This window comes from Nesoenas mayeri (genome assembly GCF_963082525.1).
Source record: "Nesoenas mayeri genome assembly, chromosome: 10".
NCBI classification, from domain to species: domain Eukaryota; kingdom Metazoa; phylum Chordata; class Aves; order Columbiformes; family Columbidae; genus Nesoenas; species Nesoenas mayeri.
The window spans coordinates 3,486,414-3,510,494 of record NC_137560.1 but is presented as its reverse complement, the minus strand read 5'-3'; the positions used below and the strand labels follow the sequence as shown (position 1 = coordinate 3,510,494).

The following is a 24,081-nucleotide window of genomic DNA, read 5'->3' as shown; positions in this document are numbered from 1 at the left end:
TTTCATCACAGCAGAGTAGAGAAAGAAAATGAGGCAGAAGTCCCTGTCCCTTTTTTTCCTTTAAGATAGTTTGTGCCCATAGGGAAAAGCAGCTTTTACTCTAGTTCCATTACTGTGTGTTTGTGCAAAGGGCAGGAAAATTGCCTGCTCAGTACTGCAACCCTCTCCTCCTCCTCCTCCTCCTGCTTTTAAGCACAAAATAAGCGCAACTTAGTGCACAGTGTCTCCTCCTTTGCCAACAATAGCTGTAGCGGCATGGTAGCAGAACAGGCTCACTACCGCAGGCACCAGCAGGTGCTGCTGGACTGGGGAACAGCCCTTGGATACCTAAAAGTGGGCTGATGGCAGGAAGATAGAGTAAAGTTGCTTATTGTATGAAAATACGTTGGCACATCTCAGGTGCATGACAGTTTGTATTCATGTGTGCATGTCATACTTCCATTTTAGGACTGACTAGTAAAAATAAATTCCTTGTGGTGTCCTGGAATTTCAGATCTTGAAAATGAAAGTCCTCTCTGGTGATTTTATTCCTTTAGATTTCTATAAGACCGCAATGAACGATCTATGCTTAGCGGATGGTTTAGCTTAGCAAAATTTAAGGTAGTGTTGGGATTTTATCGTAAAGTGCACAGTGGTTACAGAAGGCCTGATATTCCTCTCTTAGCATAACGCCAGAGTTATATTTGTTGTGTTAAATTCAGTGCATCCTCTCTGAGCTCCAGCCCAAATACCAGCAGTTTCTTCTTATTATAGGCATTTCTCTAACAGGCCGCCTTGCCTGTAACTTCAAATGACTGGGTCGCAAAGGGTGCGCTGCGGAAGACTTGCTGGCGTGGAACAGAATAGAGGCGGTTTTGCTTGATTCTAGTTGCAAAGAAACAATATTTTATCACAGTATTTTTAATGTGAGAAGTTTTCCCACTGTGTGACAAAATCCTCTACTTTGGCTTCAGGATGGGAGAGAAGAGCTTATTGCTTTAAAACCTGTTTAAAAAATAGACGTGTATCTCCCTGTCCCCAGGAAATCCAGCTTAAGCCACTTATTGAAATTGGACTCCTTCCACTGCTATTAAAAATTCAGGATCAAGCATTCACAACACTGTGGCATTTGTTAGAATAGTGACCTGCCAACAATGATCACAGAGTGCTAAACAATAATAGTGTAACTAGGCTATTTTGTTGATTGGTTTTTCCAAAGTCAATTAAGTGGTTTTGAAATCATATAGGAAATATTAGTGAAATTAATTTTATTGGATGTTCGTACGGTTCTCTTGTAGGAAATTATTTTATGGTGTCGAGGGTTTTGATTGCGGGGTGACAATCAAACCCTGGCAGATGTATTGTTAACCTCCTCTCCTGCCCCGCTTCCCCATTTTGCCCCTCCCTCTCCCCCCTTCCCACTCAGGACAGGTGATTGGGAGGGAAAGAAGGACAGAGAGAAGAGAGTTGGAAACATTAAACATGTTTACTAATGCTACTGATAAGAATAGAGAAAATAATACGAAATACACAAAACCAATCTTGAAAGTCTCAGCAACTGCAGAGCCGGCACCCGAAGGCCTGGACTGGACTCTGCAGCCAACCGGAGCTGGATTCGGTCTGTCTCTAAGCCTCAGTTCGCAGGGACGACTCGCAAGGTCCTCTCCTAATGTCGGCCATAAGGAAAAGGGAAAAAAGGGATGAGATCCTCGTGATCTCCCACTTTTATATGAAGTATTCACGTGAATGGGATGTTATACACAGCTGGTCAGTTTTTGGTCACCTGTTTCTCGTTGTCCTTCTGGCAAGATGTCCATCCACGCTTATCAATAACTTCCCATTCCATTGCTATGTTCACCACAACATGTATCTGATTCTCCAGGAAAACGAAGCTAATATGAAGCTTTAGCTGACAGGCAAATGCACTAAAAGAGAAACTTGTTTTTTAACAAGAACATATGAACAGTATTGAGTAATACTGGGACAGAGGCAAAATGGAATTGTTGTTCTGCTTCCTCTCAGTGGTGTACTGCCAGGAGGAGGTCATATGGAGATTTTAGTGTCTAGAGGGTTATTTAGGTATTTATAACTTGTTTGAGCTTTGATACCAAATGGAGGAAACGTAAAAAAAAAAAAAAGCAAATTAGCCTTTTTATGCCTAAGTTTTAGATTAGCCAAACCTGCGTAATTTCCATCAATGTCTCAGGAGCAGTAAGCTGTGAAACAGCACAACATCAGCAAGTACATGAGCAGTCGTAGGCAGCATTGGCATTACTGTGAGCGGAGGAAACAAGATTGCCCGGGTTTTCCTCCTCTCCTTGCTGAGCAGTGACAGTGTGTGTTAGACCATTGAGAGCCAGGCTGAGCACAGAAACTGTTGGCTTCTGCAGGTGTGGACGACGGCGAGGATATCCCACGAGAAATGCTGATCGGGATTTATGAGCGAATCCGCAAACGGGAACTGAAGACAAATGAGGATCATGTATCCCAAGTCCAGAAGGTGGAAAAACTTATAGTAGGAAAGAAACCGGTAAGTTCACTTTGCACTGCCCATCAGTTACTAAGGAGATGGAGCACAATGTACAGTGTAGAACAACACAGAAGTGTGTTGCTTACAAGTATAAATAGGTTGATAAATGGCAAAAGACAGAAACTGTCAAGATAATAATTTGCTATAAGGTTGCTTTTAGTTTTGGAGTATTCACAGTGCAGTGATGATACGAGTCAAACTCCTTTCTGTACGTGAAGCTTTACAATTCTGAAATTACACCAAAATATCTGCATTGTAGGCAGTTCTTGTGCTTGTTTCAAAAGAATTGAAGTGTTTTATTAAGGTGATGTTGTAGAGAATTGTATTTCAACATTTACGGTATCAGTTATGGCTCCATAATTTCCAGGACTAATAGAGAATCTCTGCTCACGTCAGCGTCGTTCTCAGCGTGGCAGCTGGCCGTGAGAACTGGTGTTTGGAAGGGGAGGTTGTGTCACATTGGCTCAGAACTCACCTGGAAATCAGATCCCAGGGGTTCCAGTGCTGGGTTTCAGCATCCAAAGATGCCTCTTGCTTTGTTATGGAAAAAATCCTGAAATACTCTGCAGTATAAATTAAACTGCAAAGCATCTGTTGGAAAAGGAGAGAGAAAAGCGAGGCCACAGCATTTTAGAGCTGAGTGAACACAGAGATATTAAGACCAATATTTTACCTGCTAATGGTGATATCTAATGTGGAGAGGGACGATAGATCGTCAGCCTTCTTGAATCCAAGTCCTAGAGTCACGTTCTGAAAATCTTCATGTTAGTAGTGCCCAAGGCAGCCTTCAACATAGCCAAAAAACCCCTAGACTTGCATGGTTTTGAAGTCCTACACCAGTTTTTTATCAGCTCTGGGGAACTTTACTGCAGCAGCAACTGGTGGGTTGGGGGATCTTTTATTAAGAAAAGAGCCTGGATCTCAGGATTCTCCCTGTTACTTGAAAAGAGCTTCGCATTATAATGTCGACTCGGACAAGCCTCACTGTGGCGAGCAGAGGGGAGGAGAATAAGGGGCCACAAAGCAAAATTTCCATAATAAAAGCTTTTACATATTATTGAGGAGAAGGGAAATAAATATTCTAAAATCAGTATCACTTATGCTTTCATATGAAACTTATTTTCTGTAATTGTTTGAGGATTTAGGTTTATATATAGGCTTCTGTGGGAGACAATTCTTTTTTTCATGGTTCTTTTTTTATTCACGCATGTGGCAATTCAAATCCTTAAACGAATCCCGAACTTGTAAATTAAATGGGATTAAGAAAACAATGCCCTCAATGGAGTCCTAGGCTCAAGGATTCTTCTGTTGAGGGACTTTTTAACTGTGTGAAAGAAAATATAGGAAACAGCCAACAGTCTTTATTGATAGAAATATTTGTTTTTACTTTATAGGCATTTAGCCATAGTAAGACCGTGCCGTATTTACTTGCTATGATACAATACTGTGTTTCTCTGAAGTTTAACGAACTTGTATGTGTCTTTCTACTGTAGATTGGATCTCTGCATCATGGACTTGGTTGTGTAGGTATTTCTCTCATACTCCTTCAAAATTTATAGTCATTTTAATGGGCAGCATTTTCTTAAACTGGCAATAATGTATTCTGTTACATTTTAACCTTTAAAAATATTTGGCTTCTTTCAAGCAAAATTTTCCTATTGTTTTAGTAATAACTCTCCAAAGTATAAAGATTTTCTTAAAAATCTATTTCCCAGAGACTGCTTCATTTATTGCAGAGAGTTTTCTAGACCTTTTTTAAGTACACTTTGTATGCATTACAAAAGTTACTATCACTGTAGAAATTAGCCAGTGAAGAATAAACAAATAAGTAAAATGACAGTTGCACGCTTCCAGCTGGGCCCTGGCGTGTTTGCTCTTTCTGGTCCATTCAGTATTGAATCTAGAAAGATATTGCCAGTTGATTTAACAGTTCTCTTCTGGAAGGTAGATGAACATAGAAAATACTGATTCCAGATTTAAGCTATTGGCGTATTCAAAAATAATCCTAAAGCTATTTTTCTAATGCAGTATTCCACTTTAATTTCACGATAATATTATTGCTAGTAGTTTTGAGCAAAGAAACGACCTCACAGCAAAGGAGTGCCCATAGTGCGCTGAAATCTGATTACCTTATACAGATTTGACACTAATCTTTTTTTTTTCTCAATTCTAACTTTAGCATCTTACTTGTGACAAACCAGAGAAGCAACTTCAAACTTTCCTTTGGTTTTTCAGTCTTCTGTTTCTTGCTTTTTCTGTGTAAACAATTAAAATCATGCAAAACTGGCTTCATATTGCAAAGTGAAGTCGTTGTTTCCTGTCTAGTGGTGCCACTGCACTGCAAAAGCAAACGGAAAGATGTGACCTTTCTGAAATACGGTGGGAGGCAATCGGGGCAGCTCACGTGTTGCTCTGAGCCAAAACACGGTCTGGAGATCAGTTCCACCACCAGCGCGCCCTGGGCTTGTCCGCGAGTTCAGCCTGACTCCCCGTGGGGGGTGTGGTCTCACTGGAGCAAACCTCAGACTGCCCAGTGCTGGGGAAACGGGAGGTAGGAGAGAATGAGAACACGGCCCACTTACTCCTGCCGCGGTCCACTGAGAGCCCATGGAAGCGGTTCAGTTACCCACGTTGCCTGAAAATAGAAACCACGGATTTCTCCAGCATTCTTCAACACGCTGTCTCCTTTAGAACATGACAGATTTTGTCTTAAACACCTTCTCCTTGCAAGCTGAGGGAAGGCAATTAAGCTAACGCTACAGATAAATGCTATTAGCGTTTTATCTGTTATTAGTATAGTCATCGTTGGATTTGGGGAAAAAACTGGAAACTCACCAAATGACTTGATAACCAACCAGGAACAAGGGCAGATGGTGAATCCAAAACTCTTTTCCCCTCTTTTTCCTTCTTTTTTTTCCCTTCGCCCACCCTGTCTCCTGCAGAGGAAGCAGCAGCATTGAGAGTCTTTGGCTGTTTTACTCTGCCTAGTGAATCTTAGAATTCTCATGCAGAATCAGGAATCATAAATAAATGTAATACATAAATGAAATATGTCTAGTTAACAAAGAATATGCTCTGCTTATAATCTTTAAAGGTTTTCTTTTAATACTGTTGACATGATCTCATCGTATGTATTTGAAAGAAAGGCAGCCTCAGTGGCTCGGAAAGAGCAGCTTCAGGGGTAGCTTCAGCAGACATTTCAAATAAGAAAATGGAAAATTATTCTCGGTTTTCTTGCTGGCATAAGAAAATCAGCCAGCCTGAAAACGCGTTTACTTTTTCCAGTGCCACCATTTCCTTGGTGTCGGAGAATGATCAGATTGCATTAACTCCGTGGCTGACAAAACATAATCTACAACATCAGTGTATTCATCTCACAAAAGCTAAAGTCACTTTGCATCCTTTCTTCTAGTAAAGATACGTGAAAATGCTCAGGAAAGCAAATATCTTTTGCTTTGAGCCCCTCCTTGCTTTATCTTAAGTTCTTTCAAGGTTTTATTGTTTCACAAAGTAAAACTCTATCACAGAATCACAAAATCACAGGATGTCAGGGATGGGAAGGGACCTGGAAAGCTCATCCAGTGCAATCCCCCCATGGAGCAGGAACACCCAGATGAGGTTACACAGGAAGGTGTCCAGGCGGGTTGGAATGTCTGCACAGAAGGAGACTCCACAACCCCCTGGGCAGCCTGGGCCAGGCTCTGCCACCCTCACCCCCAACAAGTTTCTTCTCATCTTTCAGTGGAACCTCCTGTGTTCCAGTTTGCACCCATTGCCCCTTGTCCTATCGCTGGTTGTCACCGAGAAGAGCCTGGCTCCATCCTCCTGACACTGCCCCTTTCCATATTGATCCCCAGGAATGAGTCCCCCCTCAGTGTCCTCTTGTCCAGCTCCAGAGCCCCAGCTCCCTCAGCCTTTCCTCACACGGGAGATGCTCCACTCCCTTCAGCATCTTGGTGGCTGCGCTGGACTCTCTCCAGCAGTTCCCTGTCCTGCTGGAACTGAGGGGCCACAACTGGACACAATATTCCAGGTGTGGTCTCCCCAGGGCAGAGCAGAGGGGCAGGAGAACCTCTCTGACCTGCTGACCACCCCCCTTCTAACCCACCCCAGATACCATTGGCCTTCCTGGCCACAAGGGCCCAATGCTGGCTCGTGGTCATCCTGCTGTCCACCAGGACCCCAAGGTCCCTTTCCCCTATGCTGCTCTCTAATAGGTCATTCCCCAACTTACACTGGAACCTGGGGCTGTTCCTGCCCAGATTCAAGACTCTACACTTGCCCTTGTTCTATTTCATTACATTTTTCCCCGCCCAGCTCTCAGCCTGTCCAGGTCTCTGATGGTAGCACAGCTTCCAGTGTCACCACTCCTCCCAGCTTGGTGTCATCAGCAAACTTGCTGACAGTCACTCTGTTCCCTCATCCAAATCATTGATGAATATATTGCATAGCACTGGTCCCAGCACTGCCCCCTGAGGCACTGCACTGGATACAGGCCTCAACTGGACTCTGCCCATTGACCACATCTCTCTGGCTTCTTTCCTTCTGCCAGTTTGCAGTCCAGCTCAGTACCCGCTCATCCAGACTGCACTCCCTCAGTTTAGCTGTGAGGATGCTGTGGGAAACTGTGTCAAATGCCTCACTCAAGTCAAGGTAGATCACGTCCACCGCTGTGCCATCATCCATCCAGTTGGTTATGTCCTCGTAAAAGTCAATGAGGTTGGTCAAGCATGACTTACCCTTGGTGAAGCCGTGTTGACTGCCCCTAATGACCCCCTTATCCCTGATATGCCTTGAGATGGCACCAAGGATAAGTTGTTCCATCAGTTTCCCAGGGATGGAGGTGAGGGTGACTGGTCTATAGTTACCCGGGTCCTCCTTCTTGTCCTTTTTGAAGGCTGGAGTGACATTTGCTTTCCTCCAGTCCTCAGGCACCTCTCCTGTTTCCCAAGACTTGGCAAAGACGATGGATCCCCAGTAAAACTTTGATTGGCACCCATGTACAGGAAGGCAAACTGGTAGAGAATATTTTCTAGCAGAATTTTGATGAAGTTTGAACGTCAGGCAGGGTTGTGCCATATAAATATTTTCTTATTGTTGGTCCTTTGATGAAAAATTCTAATGGGCTTAGAGGTAAAAATATTTGAAGTATTCAAAAAAAGACTCTGGATATGAAAGATGCTCTTTCGTGGCTAAATATTGTTATATTCATCAAGAACTTTTGTATGATTATAGGTCCTCTCTCTACCCCACCGGAGGCTTGTTTGCTACTGTAGGCTGTTCGAAGTTCCAGATCCAAATAAACCTCAGAAGCTTGGATTGCACCAGCGAGAAATATTTTTATTTAATGATCTTCTTGTGGTAGGTACTTCCATGTGGATAGTCTGCCTGTCTCTGTTTAAATCAGTGGCAACTGAGTGCAGGAGCATTCCTAAAAATAAATACCTATTACCTGTTACTCTCTGTGCTTCAACAATCTTGGGATGATTTGGATTTAAATTTTCTTAATTTTCTTTATTATATATAATTTGCTTTTAAACTGAAACCTTTTCTTGATTTCTGCACTCTAGTGTAAGAAAGTAGTTCGATGTAATAGCTTTTACTGTAAAGAGCAAAAAATACCTCCAGTTTACCCATTTTCCTAATGGATAAGTGGAGACATTTTTTATTCTGGGAATAATGAATTCATGTTGTGGAAAAACAAAAATACCACTTTGTATTCTCCACATGTTATATGAACCAGACTTGTTTATTAATTGAAGTAGAAATAAGATATGTTGAAATACATTTGACGGTTGACTTTAATTTAGTGCACATTTGATTTGACCCAGTCTTTTGAAAACCAGACATACAAACCTGTTGCAATTACTTGGTTGATTTACTCTTAAAAATAGGAAAATTCATTGCATTCTATTTGGAATTTATTTGGTCATTACTTGACAACTAAGAGCTAACCTAAATATTTCATGCTTTTTTTTACAAAAAAGGCACGCTTTAGATGCACATTTTTATTGTATGTAATTTTTACGTATCTTCAGACCTTAAAACTAGGAAGCAAATTAAAAAAGTTAATCTTTGTGATTGTGAGTATAAGCTCCTAGTTGTAAATGTGAACTCAGGTATAAAGTGACGGAACATTGTCATCTTCAGGCTGCAAGTTTTTCTGTTATTTTTATTACTTACTCAGACCTCAGTGGTTTCATCAAACTATTTGGGGAGTAATACAGACCCAATTTGTCAGTTCTGGTAAAACCAAAGAATGGTTGCGTTCACAGTTGAGGAGAACCTCCAAAGTGATGCGAAGCAGCAGGATGTTACTTCGGTTGTAGCAAAAAGGAAAGGTTTGCACAGCTGCAGAGCTTTGACTGAGAGCGATGCCTCAACTTGGCAGGTCCCACAGCACAGAAGAGCGAGGGCTGAGAATGAACATTGCGGGGAGGGCTCCGTGGGTACATCCTGCCAGCGGTCAGAGTGCAAGGAAAAAGGGGGAAGGAGAGTGTGGTAGCAGCTCAGTTTGTTAAAAAGGGACAGTTTTTAAACATATTTACATTTTGGTAGCATGTACACAATGAAACAACAGTAATAACAAAGTCAGTAAATAAGATTTCTCTGTCTGTACAGTAATTGTATTTTAGATTGATGCAGTTGTTTTATTTTCTTTCTGGAATGTCAAGAAGTAAAGCTCTGGAGAGTGGAGAACATAAAGGCTTTGTAGGTAGACAAAATATTGAACCTTCAACCGTGTTTCTTTGGTAGTAGTAGGTTCAATATATCAGTTGCTTAAAAAAAAATTACAAGTTCATCTTTTCTGGTAGATCGTAGCTTTCTTTGGCATAAAATGTTTCCTCATGTGCTAATTCTTAAGAACAATAATTTTCTGCAAATACATAGGGTAAAAGGGATATTTAACTTCATTTATTTGGTAACTTTCAGGTGACCAAGATTTTTCAAAAGAAGAAGAACTCAGTCACGTACAGTTTCCGACAGTCCTTCTCCCTCTATGGAATGCAAGTTCTTCTTTTTGAGAACCAGTGTAAGTCTTTCCTCTCTTTCTAGATGACCATTTTATTTAGAAATAAAATGAAATAAGAGCTTGTGTGAGTGAAAGGGGTGGACAGAACTTCTTTCCAAATTGAGGAATAACTTAGCCCTCAAGTTTAAAACAAGATGGTTGAAACAGCAAGTCTGCTGTTACTTTTTTGGTTGTAGTTCGAAGCCAAAGCAAGCCAAATGTGTTGTTTGTGAATGCTCTCAAAGAACAGAATGTTCGTAAAGAAACAAACATGCCTGGAAGGCAGGAGGGCTCTGCAGAGGATCTGGATAGACTGGAAAAATGGGCTCATTCCAATGGGATGAAGCTCAACAAGGCCAAGTGCTGGGTGCTGCACTTTGGCCACAACAACCCCCTGCAGCGCTCCAGGCTGGCACAGAGTGGCTGGAGAGCAGTCGGGCAGAAAGGAACCTGGGGGGACTAATGGACAGGAAGCTCAACATGGGCCAACAGTGTGCCCAGGTGGCCAAGAAGGCCAGTGGTGTCCTGTCCTGTATCCAAACCAGCGTGGTCAGCAGGCCAAGGGCAGTGACCCTTCCCCTGTGCTCTGCATTGGGGAGGCCACACCTGGAGTATTGTGTTCAGTTCTGGGCCCCTCAGCTCAGGAAAGAGATTGAAGTGCTGGAGGGTCCAGAGAAGAGCAACAAGACTGGGGAAGGGACTTGAACACAAGCCCTATGGGGAGAGGCTGAGGGAGCTGGGCTTGTTTAGTCTGGAGAAGAGGAGGCTTAGAGCTGAGCTCAGCACTCTCTAGAACTACCTGAAGGGCAGTTCTAGCCAGGTGGGGATTGGGCTCTTCTCCCAGGCATCAGCAATAGGACAAGGGGCCATGGGCTTCAACTCTGCCAGGGGAATTTGAGGCTGGGGATTAGAAAGCAATTCTTTGCAGAGAGAGTGGTCAGGCATTGGAATGGCTGCCCAGGGAGGTGCTGGACTCACCGGCCCTGGAGGTTTTTAAACTGAGACTGGACATGGCACTTAGTGCCATGATCTAGTCAATGGACTGGAGTTGGACCAAGGGTTGGACTCGATGATCTCTGAGGTCTTTTCCAACCCAGTCAATTCTGTGATTCTGTGATTCTGTTATCGCTGTCTCTCAGTTAGCTGAAACTGAATGTATGATACTAAATAATGACTCTTATAGTGATGTGTTAAATTCAAACCCCTATTTATTTTTCTGATTTATAAATAACTTTGTGCCTAGGTAATGTATACTCGTTCAAATATAAATACAAAGCAGAGAGTCTGGGTTAAAGTTCGTATTTTCTCACACCTTTTGTTTGTGTCAGTTGTTATCTACATCAATCCAGTATTCTTTTTATCTTTAATACTTGTCAAGCTTAGTCTTAGCAGACAACAACCCAGCAAAATAATCTAGTTTGCTAATGCTCCTGCAGTTTTTAAGCCCAGAGACTGCATCAGAAATACCGTAGGCGAGCACAGCTGGTTGTGTGGCACAGAGGGAGACAGTCTGGTTGACCTGACTTAATGGTTTGGCAACCAAACCTTGACCTTCAGGATAAATTGGTTACAAGTCAGTGTGACATTCAGTAGTTTCTGTGCTTTCCTGTTGTGGAAAGTTCTCAGTGTTTGCTTGTCCTTGAGAATGTGCTCCAATGCTCCGCTCACTCACAAGCAGTCGCTGCTACTGAGTCAAAGCATCTGGAGATTTCAAAAGGGAGGATTTTGCGGAGCTTACAGCAGCGATGTATCCTACAGATTATTTATATGCATACACGTTCATTCTCTCTCTCTTGTGCACACAGTATAAGATACAAAATTCATTTTTAGAGATGAAAGCCAAATATTTCTATTCTGGATTCTACGAAAATATAAGAATATATAATTCCTCTGATGTCAAGTTAAATAAATTTTTAAATAATAAAAATCACATAAGCATATTAAGTAGAAACACTATTCAAGTAGACATAAAAATATCTATAGAGGAACTAGGAGCAAAAGGTTGGGTTTGTCCCAGTGAACTGGAGGCATTTTAACAGAGACACCTGAGCAGACCTAGTTGGGCTCCTGAGGTGAATTCACTGTGGTGAGCTGGTTGTATTTCTGATGTCGGTGCCTGTCAGATGGAATGCAGTATTTTCCAATTGGGAAGGAGAAATATTCTTCCTCTCTGGTTTGTAAAATTCCTATTCTTGGTGTCCCCTGTCCCCAGCAAGCTCGGGGGGGATTTTGGGCAGAGCCATCACGCCATTCAGTACATCCGTGTGCAGCAGCTGTCACAATCAGCTGCTTTCCAGTGAGTAACACTGAGTGTCACTAGAGCAGAAGCAACAAAAATATTGGTCTGACTGCTGGTGAGATTGAACAAAATGTTCACATTGGTGATAGAAGAATTGACTTCTAACGACAGAAGTAAATTGTACTGAGGGATGGATGAGCTCCAAAAGGGAGAGTAATGTCATGTATCTCTAGTAAATAAAAAGACCATAAGGGAAGTATATTTTACATTTTCAGTCAAAATCTCGCAGTAGTTGGCACCTTTTTCTACCTGAGAAAGGTAAATGGACTTCACTTTTTAGTTGCAACTCTAGTTCGGAAGTGAAGGTAGCCTTTGAAAACACATAGCACTGGCATTTATTTCTCACTGGTTTAAGTCTGTATGGTGTTGAAACCTAATGACTTTGAGGAGAAGACTGCGTTACATCATCTGCTCCTTGAGGGAACGGAGTTTTAGGACGTGGGAGCACTGGAACTTCAGGTTGAATACTTAAGTAAATATTCGAGAGCTTTAGCAAACCAATAAGGTCAGGCAGTTGAGTGAAAGAAAATATGGTGAATTAGAATGCGGATTTTGAGGGGTTTTGACACCCCATTTCTATAGGTCCGTGCTTCAAGCGAAGGCTGATTCTGTTTTCTACAGCAGAAGGTATCTTCGTTATAAGCTATCTTTCTGTAAATGTACCTTTTTTCTGAAGCAGGAGATATTCTTGACCAGCTGTTAAAATTTCCATTCTCAGATGTGCAGCTAGAAAAGAGGCCAAGACATTCTGCTGAAAAATCTGCCTTTTGTTGTGCAGATGCCCGTAATATGGGCCAAAGAGGCAAAAAAACACACCAAAGCCACCCATTTTAATTCCTCAGTGTATAATTTAACAGATAATTTTACCTTTTTTTTTTTTTAACAAATTAAAAATGAAAGTAGGATGTCTAGGGAACACAAACAAATAGGAAATCCTAGAAGCTGTACATGCTAGTGTGTTCGTCTTCCTGCAAACATTACATTAAATGTATAAGGCAGTTCCTGGTACTTCAGATGTATTCAAGTAATCTTTACTCAGCAAAACTTTGATCACAGTTGAGTAAGGGGCAGGGGCATCTGCTCCATGACAAAATTCCATGCCTGCAGACTTTTATTTTGCTGAGTTTGTTTCCTATACGGGGAATATGGTAATATTAATAAAAGGCCTTCAGTTGTGGGTGGGGGGGGCTGTTTTATAAAAAGAAAAGTAATTGGAATAACCAGAGCTTAGTTTTTCTTGACTCTTTCTTCTAGATTATCCCAATGGTATCCGGCTCACGTCAGCGGTTCCAGGAGCAGATATCAAAGTACTAATAAATTTCAATGCACCAAATCCTCAGGACAGGAAGAAGTTTACAGATGATTTGAGGGAATCCATTGCAGAGGTTCAAGAAATGGAAAAGCACAGAATAGAGTGTAAGTACAAAGGTACATATAGTAGAGCATTTTCAAGCTAATCACATCTTGAGGATGTGTATAACCTATTAGAACTTTTAAAAGTTCAAAATTATGTGAGCTTCTTTTCATGGCTTTGATTCTAGAAAGAGATAAAAAACAGTGATGTCTGAAGGCCCAGCCAAGTTCATTGACTATTACTTACTGCAGTACAGCTGCAGTGGCAATTTAGCCTGGGCAAACCACAAATAGCGATGGCCAAAGGAGAGATGAGTTTGTAATTTGTAGTATAAATTCCAGTAAGAATTTTAGGGATAATTTACATTACTCTGAAATTCTCAGCGATGGCTGTTCAAATAAGTTTCTTCTTCATTTCTGTGTTCATATTCCTGTAGTCTCTCTATTAGGTCGCCATAGTACAAATTGATGTATTTTGCTGGAAGTTACATGAACGTCTAAACATAGAATGTTATCTTCTGTGTTTGCAAAAGAGGAATAGCCTTCCATCCTGTATATTGCAGTGTAAAGCTGTTAGTACAAGGTTGAAATTCCTTTCTGGCATTTAACAGTGTCAAAACGAACTCTTATCTATTCACAATAGGGGACCACATACAGAAATTGTGACGTTCCCATCTCAAGAAATACAAATTGCAAATGGCTTTTCTTTATTTCAGCCGAGCTAGAGAAGCAGAAGGGAGTGGTGCGTCCCAGCATGTCTCAGTGCTCCAGTTTGAAAAAGGATTCTGGCAACGGGACGCTGAGCCGCGCGTGCCTGGACGACAGCTACGCCAGCGGCGAGGGGCTGAAGCGCAGCGCGCTGAGCAGCTCCCTGCGGGACCTGTCGGAAGCAGGTAAGCGCAGACACGGCCCCGCTCGCCCTGGGCGGGCACAGCGAGGCGTGCTGAAACCACAGCCGTTCTAAACAGCTCCGCTTTGGTAGTTCGTGTTTAATTTCTGTTTGTTTTTTACCCTTGTTCGATGAAGCAACCACTATTTGAAAGCATTTAAAGCATTGTAGATTGCTAGATATACTTTTAAAGGAGAGTGAAGACAGAGGAGAAATCGTAAGTGTTCTATGAAAAGAAGACTTGTGCTAGGTGTAACCCACTTAGTGTTCCTTTCTTTTTTTTCGTCCCCTTTACTTCTTCCCCTTCATACAATAGGCTTAGAGAGAAAAGAAAAGAAACTGGTCTCTGTGTAATGACCGCTTTCTGTGTATTTTGTGCTCAAGCGTACCTGTGTTACCACATTGATGAATGAAATTGAGTGAAGCCCTGCTAAATTCTGCCTAGAGCTATGTCGTTCAGATACAGTGTGTCCCTGATGCTCTTTTATTGTTTTGTAACTCAAGGTATAGTTCCCAGTTCTTGCAAAAGAGGTTGTTGTGAAATGCTATTGCCAATTATAAGGAAGCCCTAGTAGAAAAGAATACTGATATCCCACAAAACCACTGATGTGCCTTAGAGATTTATTAACCAATTAATATTGCTAAAGACTAGAAAGGAGTGGTGGTGTGATTTTTTAGCCAAAGAAAAGCCAGGGGATGTTTGGTACATTTTTATTCTATGGTTTGCCTTGGTAATACGCAACTGGCACACTCATATAGTACAGGCTACCACAGGTAGTAACCTTGTCGTTCAGTGTTAGACGGGATTCCGGTCATTTGCAAGAAGTCATATCTGAACACCATGCCCACTATCCAGAAAGAACTTTTGGGGATAGTAGAAACTATATTTTTTTTAATTATTATTTTTTTAGTTCCTAGTCTGTGTTACATACTCCGATTTGTTTTTTTAATTGCAGTGGTGCTTTACAGTATAGTCATAATTTCAATACTGTGTATATCTTTGGTAGTAGACACTACATGTCTTTTTCCTTTTTTAACTAAAGAAGAGCTTTTTGCTATGCTGCAATAATAAAACTGATGTAAACTGGAATTATAGCCTGTGTTTTGTGGGTATATGTATGTGCATACAAATACGTAAAAGCGAGCTCTTTCCATTATTTTATTCTCTGTTGAGGCTTTCATACTCCATTCATAGGCCCATTTGCTTCATTAAAAAGACCTAGTGCCTTGATCCAAAATCAGGCTGAAGTTGAATATCGGTGCTTGTTTGGCTTCAATGGATTTTAGATCAAGGCACTAGTCTTCCCCACTATCATATCTCCAAGTTGAGGACACTTCCATCATCCTTTGTTGTTTTGTTTTTATTCATGACAATGAGAACTAGCATATTGTCGAATATGTGAGTTCAGTGAGTATCTGTCCCCAGAAATGTGATTTCTCATTATTTTTTTTCATCTCATGGGAAATTTTCATCCCTGACTTTCAAACATTGCCATATATTTAATTTCATGTTATGGATTTTATGCAATAAACAAGTATTTCTAATCATGAAAACATTTCACATTTCAACAGGGCATGCCTACAGTTGACATGCTTATTACTAAAAACAACTTTTGTCCATAATAAAAAGTAGAAATCACTCACGGACTGCAGGGTTTATCAATGAGTTTGTTAAACCCAACTAAACTTAATTTTAACTTTAACAAGTTGAGAATTATGGAGAGTTTCTGTTTGCTCTTGTGCAGTGCAACTGACCTGAGAAATTACATACCTGTTATTTGCTTTGTTATTCGGTGTCATTTTAATGAGATTGTACGTCTTTTTCTGCGTTTTCTCAGTGAATAGCTTGCATGTGAGGCTGCTTTTGTTTTAATATAGGCCAGATGATCCATAGAAAGACAAATCTGTTTCCATTAGCAAGACACTGCAGCTCTCCAATAGTATGGAGTTAGGTTGCCTCAGTTCTTCTGTTTGTGGTTGAAACGGGATCCAAGTGAGGAGAAACAGCAGCAGCAGGACTGTGTGTGGCTGTGTGTCTTTCTGTAGGAAAAGGCATGATAGAAGTGGACGCTCAAAGAGTTCCTTTCTACATTTGAACAGAAATAAACCCAATAAATAGGAGGAAATTGCCTGGTTGCCTATTTATGCAGCAAGGCAGATAATTGTCCAATGAACATTGCGAAAACAAGTTGAAAATTTTAAAATGTTTATTCAGTGAGGGGGAAATCTGATTGAACAGCATTTTGGTTGCACGGGTATATGCCAAAACTATTTAAGAAAACAGTGTCTTACTCTCTACCAGATATCTCAGTAGTAAATGGTGCCTGTGGAAAGTGACTTTAAAGTTCTCTCTTGGAAAAGTATGATGACTCATAAGCTGCTTAGATCTGATTCTCCCCTGAATGATTCTGACTCCTGAGCTGTAAAGCCTAAGGAAAGGGAAGATTTCTCTGTCAGGACACAAAGTCGGGAATCGCTTTCTGACAGTTGTGCTTCCATGCATTTCCCTCAATAGCTTAAATCAGAATTGCAAAAAGGATGTGCATGAGGCTCTCGTGGTTTAAAGATAGCGTTGTTCATTGTGGATTGACAGATACATAAAATTATTAGAAGACAGACAAATTGTAATGTAGTTAAGCTGAGTTTTAGCGGGTCAGATAGAATTCTGGACATTTCACCACTTACTCCGTATACAATGATGTGATAAGTAGGTTCACAGAAAGGTGTGCAGTCGGTCGTGGCCATTAGTGGGTGGGCAGAAGGATTTGGTGGCTGAAGCAGAGCATGGGGACCAGACTGGGTGTGTTTCCGATTCTGGATCTCTCAGATTTCTTGATGGATTTTAGGCTTAGTCTGCAATCCAGTGACCTGGAGCTGCTGGGGGACCCAGCGTTTTCACACTGAGTTTAGGGGTGAGCACCTGTGGAGATCCCGCTTTATTCCCCCCCATCTTTAGCCTGTAAAGTGGAAATAATATTTACACACTGCACTGGTTTAAAAATCGTAGTTTTATGGGTTTCCCCAGTAATACACAACTGGCATGCCCGTGTAATATTGGAATCCGCACAGAAGTGCAGGATGGTATAATGGTTACCATGTAAGTTGTGCTTGTCTCGTAATCCCCTAAGCTATCTCAAAAGAATCACAGACCAGTAGAGACCTTTGGAAAAAAAGGCCGAAACAAAACCATACAGTAGTTCCAGAATTAAAATAATGCTATTTGTATATTGCATATAATCTCAGTCGTCACCTTTAACTTTTTAAATGCTTCTACCTTCCAAAAAAAGCTGCTTTTATTTTTTCCTTCACAATGTCATCATGTATTTTTTTTTTTTTTTTAATTTCCTATATCCCAAAATGTGATGAAAAGGACTGTGGAACTTCTCAGCATTGTAATCACCTTAAAAAGACCCTGAGTTCATGCAATTACAGCCTCCCTTAATCTGCTGAATCCATCTGTGCTGGGATGGGCAGTTCCTGGGCTCTCTGGTGCAGGCAGGGTAGCAACAGTAACGGGTATGATAGAATTTCCTGCTTTTTAAAAAGAACCCAGATTTGTATGAATCAAGTCTTTGGTGACAGGCGTATGTTAATATGAAACTGTTTTATGAGTATGTTGTACCAAGATACCCCACACTGTAAGTAAATGCCATTGTATCAACAACTTTTCTGTCTTAGGGAAAAGACAGAGTTTTCCAGCTTTGCCCCCAAAAACAACGTGAAAATAGGAAGGTTACACAGAGTCTTTTCACCCTGGAAAGTGGTGTCTCTAAAGTAACAATTAGAGCATAATTAGATAATTTTGAGCAAGTCAGGTTGGGTAAGAGCTGTAAGCTCAGTAACCAGACGGTTACAGATTCTGCTGCTGTTGGGAGTATCAGTTTTGCAGCCTTTGGAGGCCATTATAACATGTAAGAGCTGCTACATTAGTTTGCTTTAGTGAAACCTCTATTTAGTACTATTTCCAAACCTTTTCCCCCAGACATACAAAGGCAGCTCGTAATCCAGAGTTTAGATAGCAGTGTAACTCACTGGCATAGAACAGGGTTTCAAGAAATAGAGGGTAGCAGTGAGAAGTATTTACACTTAATGTAATGATCTGCACAGCTGTGAGATCATTTTCTACAAGGTAGAGTGGATTTTTATGAATGAAACTCTGTATTTTCTTTTGGAATATTTAAGTTTGTAAAAAATATTTTGGCCATTTACTATTTCTACTATAAATTTGGAATATTCTTAGTCCTATATGATGCATGTACATCTATGGGACATATTTTAGTTATGTAAGTATAAGATGATTTCTGACAAAGAATATTCCTATCTAACATCAATGAATTGTTGGAATGAATCAGAAAAGATAACTGAAATTTAATTTTATAAAAATAAATTAAAAACCCCTCTTACATCCTTAAAAATTCCAAGTAGATCAGAGTAGATTGAGCAAAACTGGCCTTCAGATTTGATAAATACCACTGTGGTTTGTATCACAGCCATTAATTATTATGTGAGTACTGAGCTGTGCTTACATACAGTTCTGGTCGAGAGTCACCATTTGGATGCTCTAGGGAAACCTTTTTGAGAGGGGAGAGCAGAGAGCAGTGTCACAAAACACATCCTGGCAGGTTTCCTCAACAGCTTTCATGTTGCCCTGTAGGCCGATACAGAATCGGATTCCATTTGTTTTTAAGAAACTAAACGAAGCACTCTTAATTGTGATAGTGCCTATCTCAGGGAAATTAAAGGCATTTTAAGTAGGACTTTGTGTTTGGTCTTGGCTTTGCTAGTACTAATTTGCCCTGAAGTTATTCTAAGCAAAAATCTGTCTCTGTCCATAAATCCTGTGTATGTACCATGTTCATACTTACTTTATTAGAGACTTTGCCTTATGCAAAAGGCATTAGATTTTCCTGTTTTCCTTCATTTTTGGCCACATGTAATGACTTGTGGCAACTGTCAGCCTTATTTGCAATATTGACTGCTAAGTTAAGAGATGGCAATCTTCCTTTGTGTTCTTGTATTGGCAAGCAAGAGTTGTGTGTTAATCAGTACTAATCCCGGTAGCAAAGCAGAAATATATAAAAGCCTGACCAGCAGTAAAAATAAGAGATTATCAAAACCAGTTTTTCTTGGGGGGTTCATAAGACAGTACAGTCATGGTTTTGATGAGGCCAAAACTGCGGCAAGAGATGAACCACCAAACTTTTGATGAAGAGCCTCTCTAGGGGAATTGTTCAAAATTGCAACAAATTTAACAAGCTGAACAAAACACCTTGACCACGAACACCTTCCCCTCAATTTAATGTCGACATAGAGCGTTTTGTACTGGACAGTAACTCTCGGTGATAAAGACAGAGCAAGAAATGTTCCAGTAATCTAACCAGAACTGTAGTTCTTAAGAGAAACTTGGGTTGCAGGGCAGCATCCCATGGCCAACCAGGTCAGAGTTCTGCTTATGGATCCCGTAGGTGGTATTTTTAGATGACACCAATCTCATAAGATTTAGGGATAGTCTAAATTGGTGTATGAGAAGATATGTCAAGAAGTAAGGGTGACGCTCCCAGCAATCACTGTTGTGTCCCACTTACCAACCAGTCCCAAAGTGTTTCTCTTTAGCTCTGATACCAGTTGCTTCTGAAGGTTCAGCGATGCTGAAACCTTCACGTTCCTCTGCAGTTCACCCGTGACAGTGTTGGATTCTGAAGGCAGCGATGTGCCAGTGCAGGGTGGAGATCGGCTTTGATATTTGGCCTTGGAGGAAGCATGGTGAAAATGTAGGGTTCTGAAAACATGCAGATTTTAGAGAAGCTTTGAGAACCTGACCGCTCCTCAAAGGTTAGCTTTGTTTATACAAAGTGTTTGGAAACATTGCACAGCAATTTTCAAGAAGCTATCCTTGCAAAAACATCTATTTCCACTGCAGCCATACGCTATTTTCCTTTCTGTGAAATGAGAGGGAAAATCTGGGATCCCGTGTCCTATATATAGCTGCTGACATACTCTGGCTCTTCAGGCGAACCGTCGAGTGTTTCGTGGGTAGTTCTAGGCAAATGTCTGGCAATTGGAGAACGTTGGAGAACAAATCTGTCATACTTGAAGATAAAGCACTGCACAGCTAAACAAACAAAACCTAGCCATAATGTCAAGACAGATTCCAGATTTACTGATAAAAAATTAAGTTTAGTTTTTTAAAACCTCATGAAAGAAGATAATATGAAATCCACTGAGGTTCAAAACTGAAAATGAAATGGTGAAACTGATGCCCCTCACTGATCCCCCACACTGAAGTTCAGAATACACCGATATTTTGTATTTAAATACACCCCACCCCACAAATATAGATGTATATTTGTTACCAGTCTTTAAAGAAAGAAACTTCATAGACAATTAGATTCCAGGAAATTGGACAATTTAAAATTGTTGCTGGTCAACACCATAACCGTACAACTAAATATAGATACTACAAGTCATGTACTTTAAGGGTTGTACAAAATAAAAAAAATCACACCCCGCTAATGCTAGTTGGATTCACAACAACAATACCTCTTAAACATTAGTCAGGTACGGCAACTTTATCTTTATTAACGAATGGCCTTAGAAGTCGCGGTTTCTGCCGTAGTAGCTGCTGTCCCGGTGCGGTGCCATGTCCCCCGCAGCCCCTCTAGTTGTGTGTAGAGCCCCCGCTAGCGACGCAGGGCCAGCAGCTGTTTTTCACCCGGGTCTTGTCTCAGTCTCTAATCTCTGGTGTTGCATGTCCTGGGCAGGCAAGCGTGGGCGACGCAGCAGTGCAGGATCGCTAGACAGCAATATGGAAGTAAGTAGGAAGTTCCTGATGTCTAGCTGGATGTGATGATGTGCATTTCAAACCTTTCTTTTATATACATATTTTTTTGCTCTTTTTTCTTCTAACTTATAACCTGCCTGCCTCGAATAAAATGCATGCCTAGGCTACTCACTCCGTATTCTTCCAGCTTAAAAAGCACTGACAGCTTGTTCTAGACCAATGCCATTTTTGGTTTGAGCTAACCTTGTTCCCTTTGTTCCTGCAAGCATGGTTCAATGAATATGATGTGTCCTTTTGCCACCATTTCAGTCTGGTCCCAGCTTAAAAGCCCACTTGCTCTTTGTTACCAAGTACACTGTTCTTGCTGTTTGGTATTTAGCTACAACTATTGACTTTCATGCTCAACCATTCCCATTGCTTATTTTCAAGTTAAATTGCTAAATGTCTGCAGTCATGACACCATGGAATTGCACAGATGGGACATGGGAGGAAAAAATTCTTAAGATAGGTGAATTCAATGTGGATTTCATGAGATTTCATTCATCTTCAAACCATTTATATATACTGTTCATGTCTCTGAATTCAGCTTGCAGATTTTTTTCTCTTTTTTTGTTTTTCCTCCTTTTTTTGTTTTCTTTTGTGTTTGCTTTAGGTAGCTTGCAGTTTAAATCTAGCACACTTTGCCTAAGTACTGTCGTGTCCCATTAGTCTTTTTAAAACATACAAAACCCAGAAATTAAACACACCATTCCAGGCCAAATAAGGTTGGACCGCAGGTCAGAAGAACACAATCACATAGAAATCTTAGTGGCAAAAATGGTGTGGTTCCATTTAACACATAATTCAGAGGTAGGTTTTAGAAGCAGCACTGTGGCGTATAGTAGTGGAAAAACTACTATTCAAAAAAAGTTTAAAATACTGTTTTGAAATCTGAATTGTAACTGTAATATTTGCTGCTGTGTGTTTAACTATTTAGGTTGAATTTAATGTAGTTTGATTTTTTTGTTGTAAAAAGTCTAGTATGGTATTTTTTACGGTACTTTAAAATGTATTTTTCCTTTAAAAACACACTCCTAAGTCTTACGTTCCTCTTAATTAAAGTCATAGCATCTGATATTCAAGTACTGAGAGAAAAAACACCTAATGCTTAAAATATCCCAGGAAGGGCATGAATGCCTCATTGGCAACTTAGAGAAGGTGGAAATACATTTTTTCCTAGAACTCTTAACGTAGTCCACCCATGTGAACACTGAAGGAGGAGTTGTGGGTCAGTGTGAACTTTTCCTCTTAAACATTTTAAGATTTTTTTAATTTTTATTTCTATTAATTTCTTTTTAGGGGTCCATCATTAGCAGTCCTCACATGCGCCGAAGAGCTACATCAACCCGAGAGTGTCCATCTCGCCCTCACCAGACTATGCCTAACTCCTCCTCACTCCTAGGTTCCTTATTTGGTAGTAAAAGGGGAAAGCCACCTTCCCAAGGCCATCCACCATCCGGCTCATCCCAGCAGTCTCCGCACCCCCCAGCAATCCCCCACCAGCAGCACCCCCAGCACCCCCCCGCCATGCACCACGCAGGGCCGGCCGAGGGGCAGGCGCCGCACGCCCACCACGCGCAGTACTGCCACCTGCAGAACCCGCCACCCTACCACCACCACCACCACTACCACCCGCCCCAGCACCTCCAGCACCCGCACCAGTACCACCAGCACGTGCCCCACGCCCAGCACGCGCCCTACGTGCCGCACGGCCACGCGCAGCACGGCCATGCTCCCCACGCGCCTCCGGCCCACGCAGCTCATGCCCCACACGCCCAGCACCACCACGGGCCCCCGCCGCCCCCTGCCACCTCCGCCAGCACTAAGCCCAAACACAGCGGCATCAGCACAATAGTCTAGAGCGGCCCGGCCCTCCTCAGAGCTGTAGTTTTCAACCACGTTACAAAGGCACTTACAGGAAGCAACAAATCGTAGCATCAGTTTTTACCTAGACAGACAATTTAATGGAGTTGCGTGAGCTTACAGGCTTGCTGTCACCGAATAAAATAATTCAAGTTAGCACACTCAATACTGGTTTTACTTACCCACTCGACAGACACCATCTGGTTAGCTCTTATTTCCAAACTGCCTTGTAAACATGCTGCTTGCTGAATATGAGTAAAGCTACCTTTTACACCAAATCCCTCCACAGTTTTACCTGCATCATCAAAACTTAGTCTATGAGAAAAGGAAAAAAGTGATACAGAACCAAGTGTTGCATTCTTGCTCTTTTATTGTCAATGGGCAAAAAAAAAAAGTAGACCTGATATGGTTGATGAAAGTACATAAGTAAACTTTATATAATATAAATATATACATATAAATATATATATATACTGTATAGTTAACATTTGTGCTTGGAAAGCAATTTTTTCAGTCCACAAAACTAGCAATATATAGACCTTACAAGGAATTCCACTTACTTGATAGGACAGTATAATAGATGAATAGTATATGAAAGAGTAGACCAAAAATATTAAAGGTTAGAAACAAATTTCAGACATTTCAGTATTTTCATTGAAAGTCCTCTGGACTTGCTAAAGATTTCTAAGCAATCATTACTAAATGTGCCAAGTAACATAGCATTTAAATGTTGTAGTCAAATACTGCTTTGTATAAATCCTTATTTTATTAACACGATAGTATCATACGTAATCAGTATTATAACTGCTCTGCTATTCCAGGTAAGCAAACTTGTTAAGATGCAGTAATTATACCGTAGCAATGTAGGATGGCCATTTACCAGCAGCTGGTCACACAAATTCTTAGACACTTTAAAGGCTGTGATAACTGTGAACTTACATGATCCACATTTCTTTTGTATGCATATGACTTAACAAACACACATGAAGAGTTCCAACAGGTGCATGTATACACTGCAAAAACATTCATCTCAAACATGAAAATGGCAAACTTCCATCTTTCTCAGCTACTTTGTTTCCTGTTCACCATAATTTCTCATTTTTACCCCCGATGAAGCTGAATTCTAGTCAGAGTGTTTCCAGGTGGAAGTGCTCTAAAACTTGAAGGTTTGTTTTAGAATTTAGTATAGGGTTTTTATATAAATATCTATTTTAAAAAGATGTAATTCCATGTAGCCATGTGCTAGCAACAAAGTGGCTTCACCATTTTTACTCATCACATTTGTTAGTTTGAAAGTACCCAGCACTCAGCAGGCTGAGTTGATGCTCAAACCCTC

General features: G+C 41.0%; 1 protein-coding gene across 3 annotated transcripts in view; it reads left to right on the top strand.

Annotated features, from left to right (window-relative positions):
* IQSEC1 (IQ motif and Sec7 domain ArfGEF 1) overlaps positions 1-22,742 on the top strand; it is a gene marked incomplete at both ends in the record, with an annotated part of 318,984 nt that extends 296,242 nt beyond the window's left edge. For all 3 annotated transcript variants that reach the window (XM_080350600.1, XM_080350599.1, XM_080350601.1), the window contains 8 exons: positions 2,370-2,509; positions 4,003-4,032; positions 7,745-7,870; positions 9,443-9,542; positions 13,075-13,236; positions 13,890-14,066; positions 20,824-20,873; positions 22,182-22,742. In XM_080350600.1, the coding sequence (XP_080206726.1) occupies positions 2,370-2,509; positions 4,003-4,032; positions 7,745-7,870; positions 9,443-9,542; positions 13,075-13,236; positions 13,890-14,066; positions 20,824-20,873; positions 22,182-22,742 (1,346 nt within the window). The remainder of the gene's footprint in view (positions 1-2,369; positions 2,510-4,002; positions 4,033-7,744; positions 7,871-9,442; positions 9,543-13,074; positions 13,237-13,889; positions 14,067-20,823; positions 20,874-22,181) is intronic.
* Positions 22,743-24,081: the final 1,339 nt, after the last annotated feature.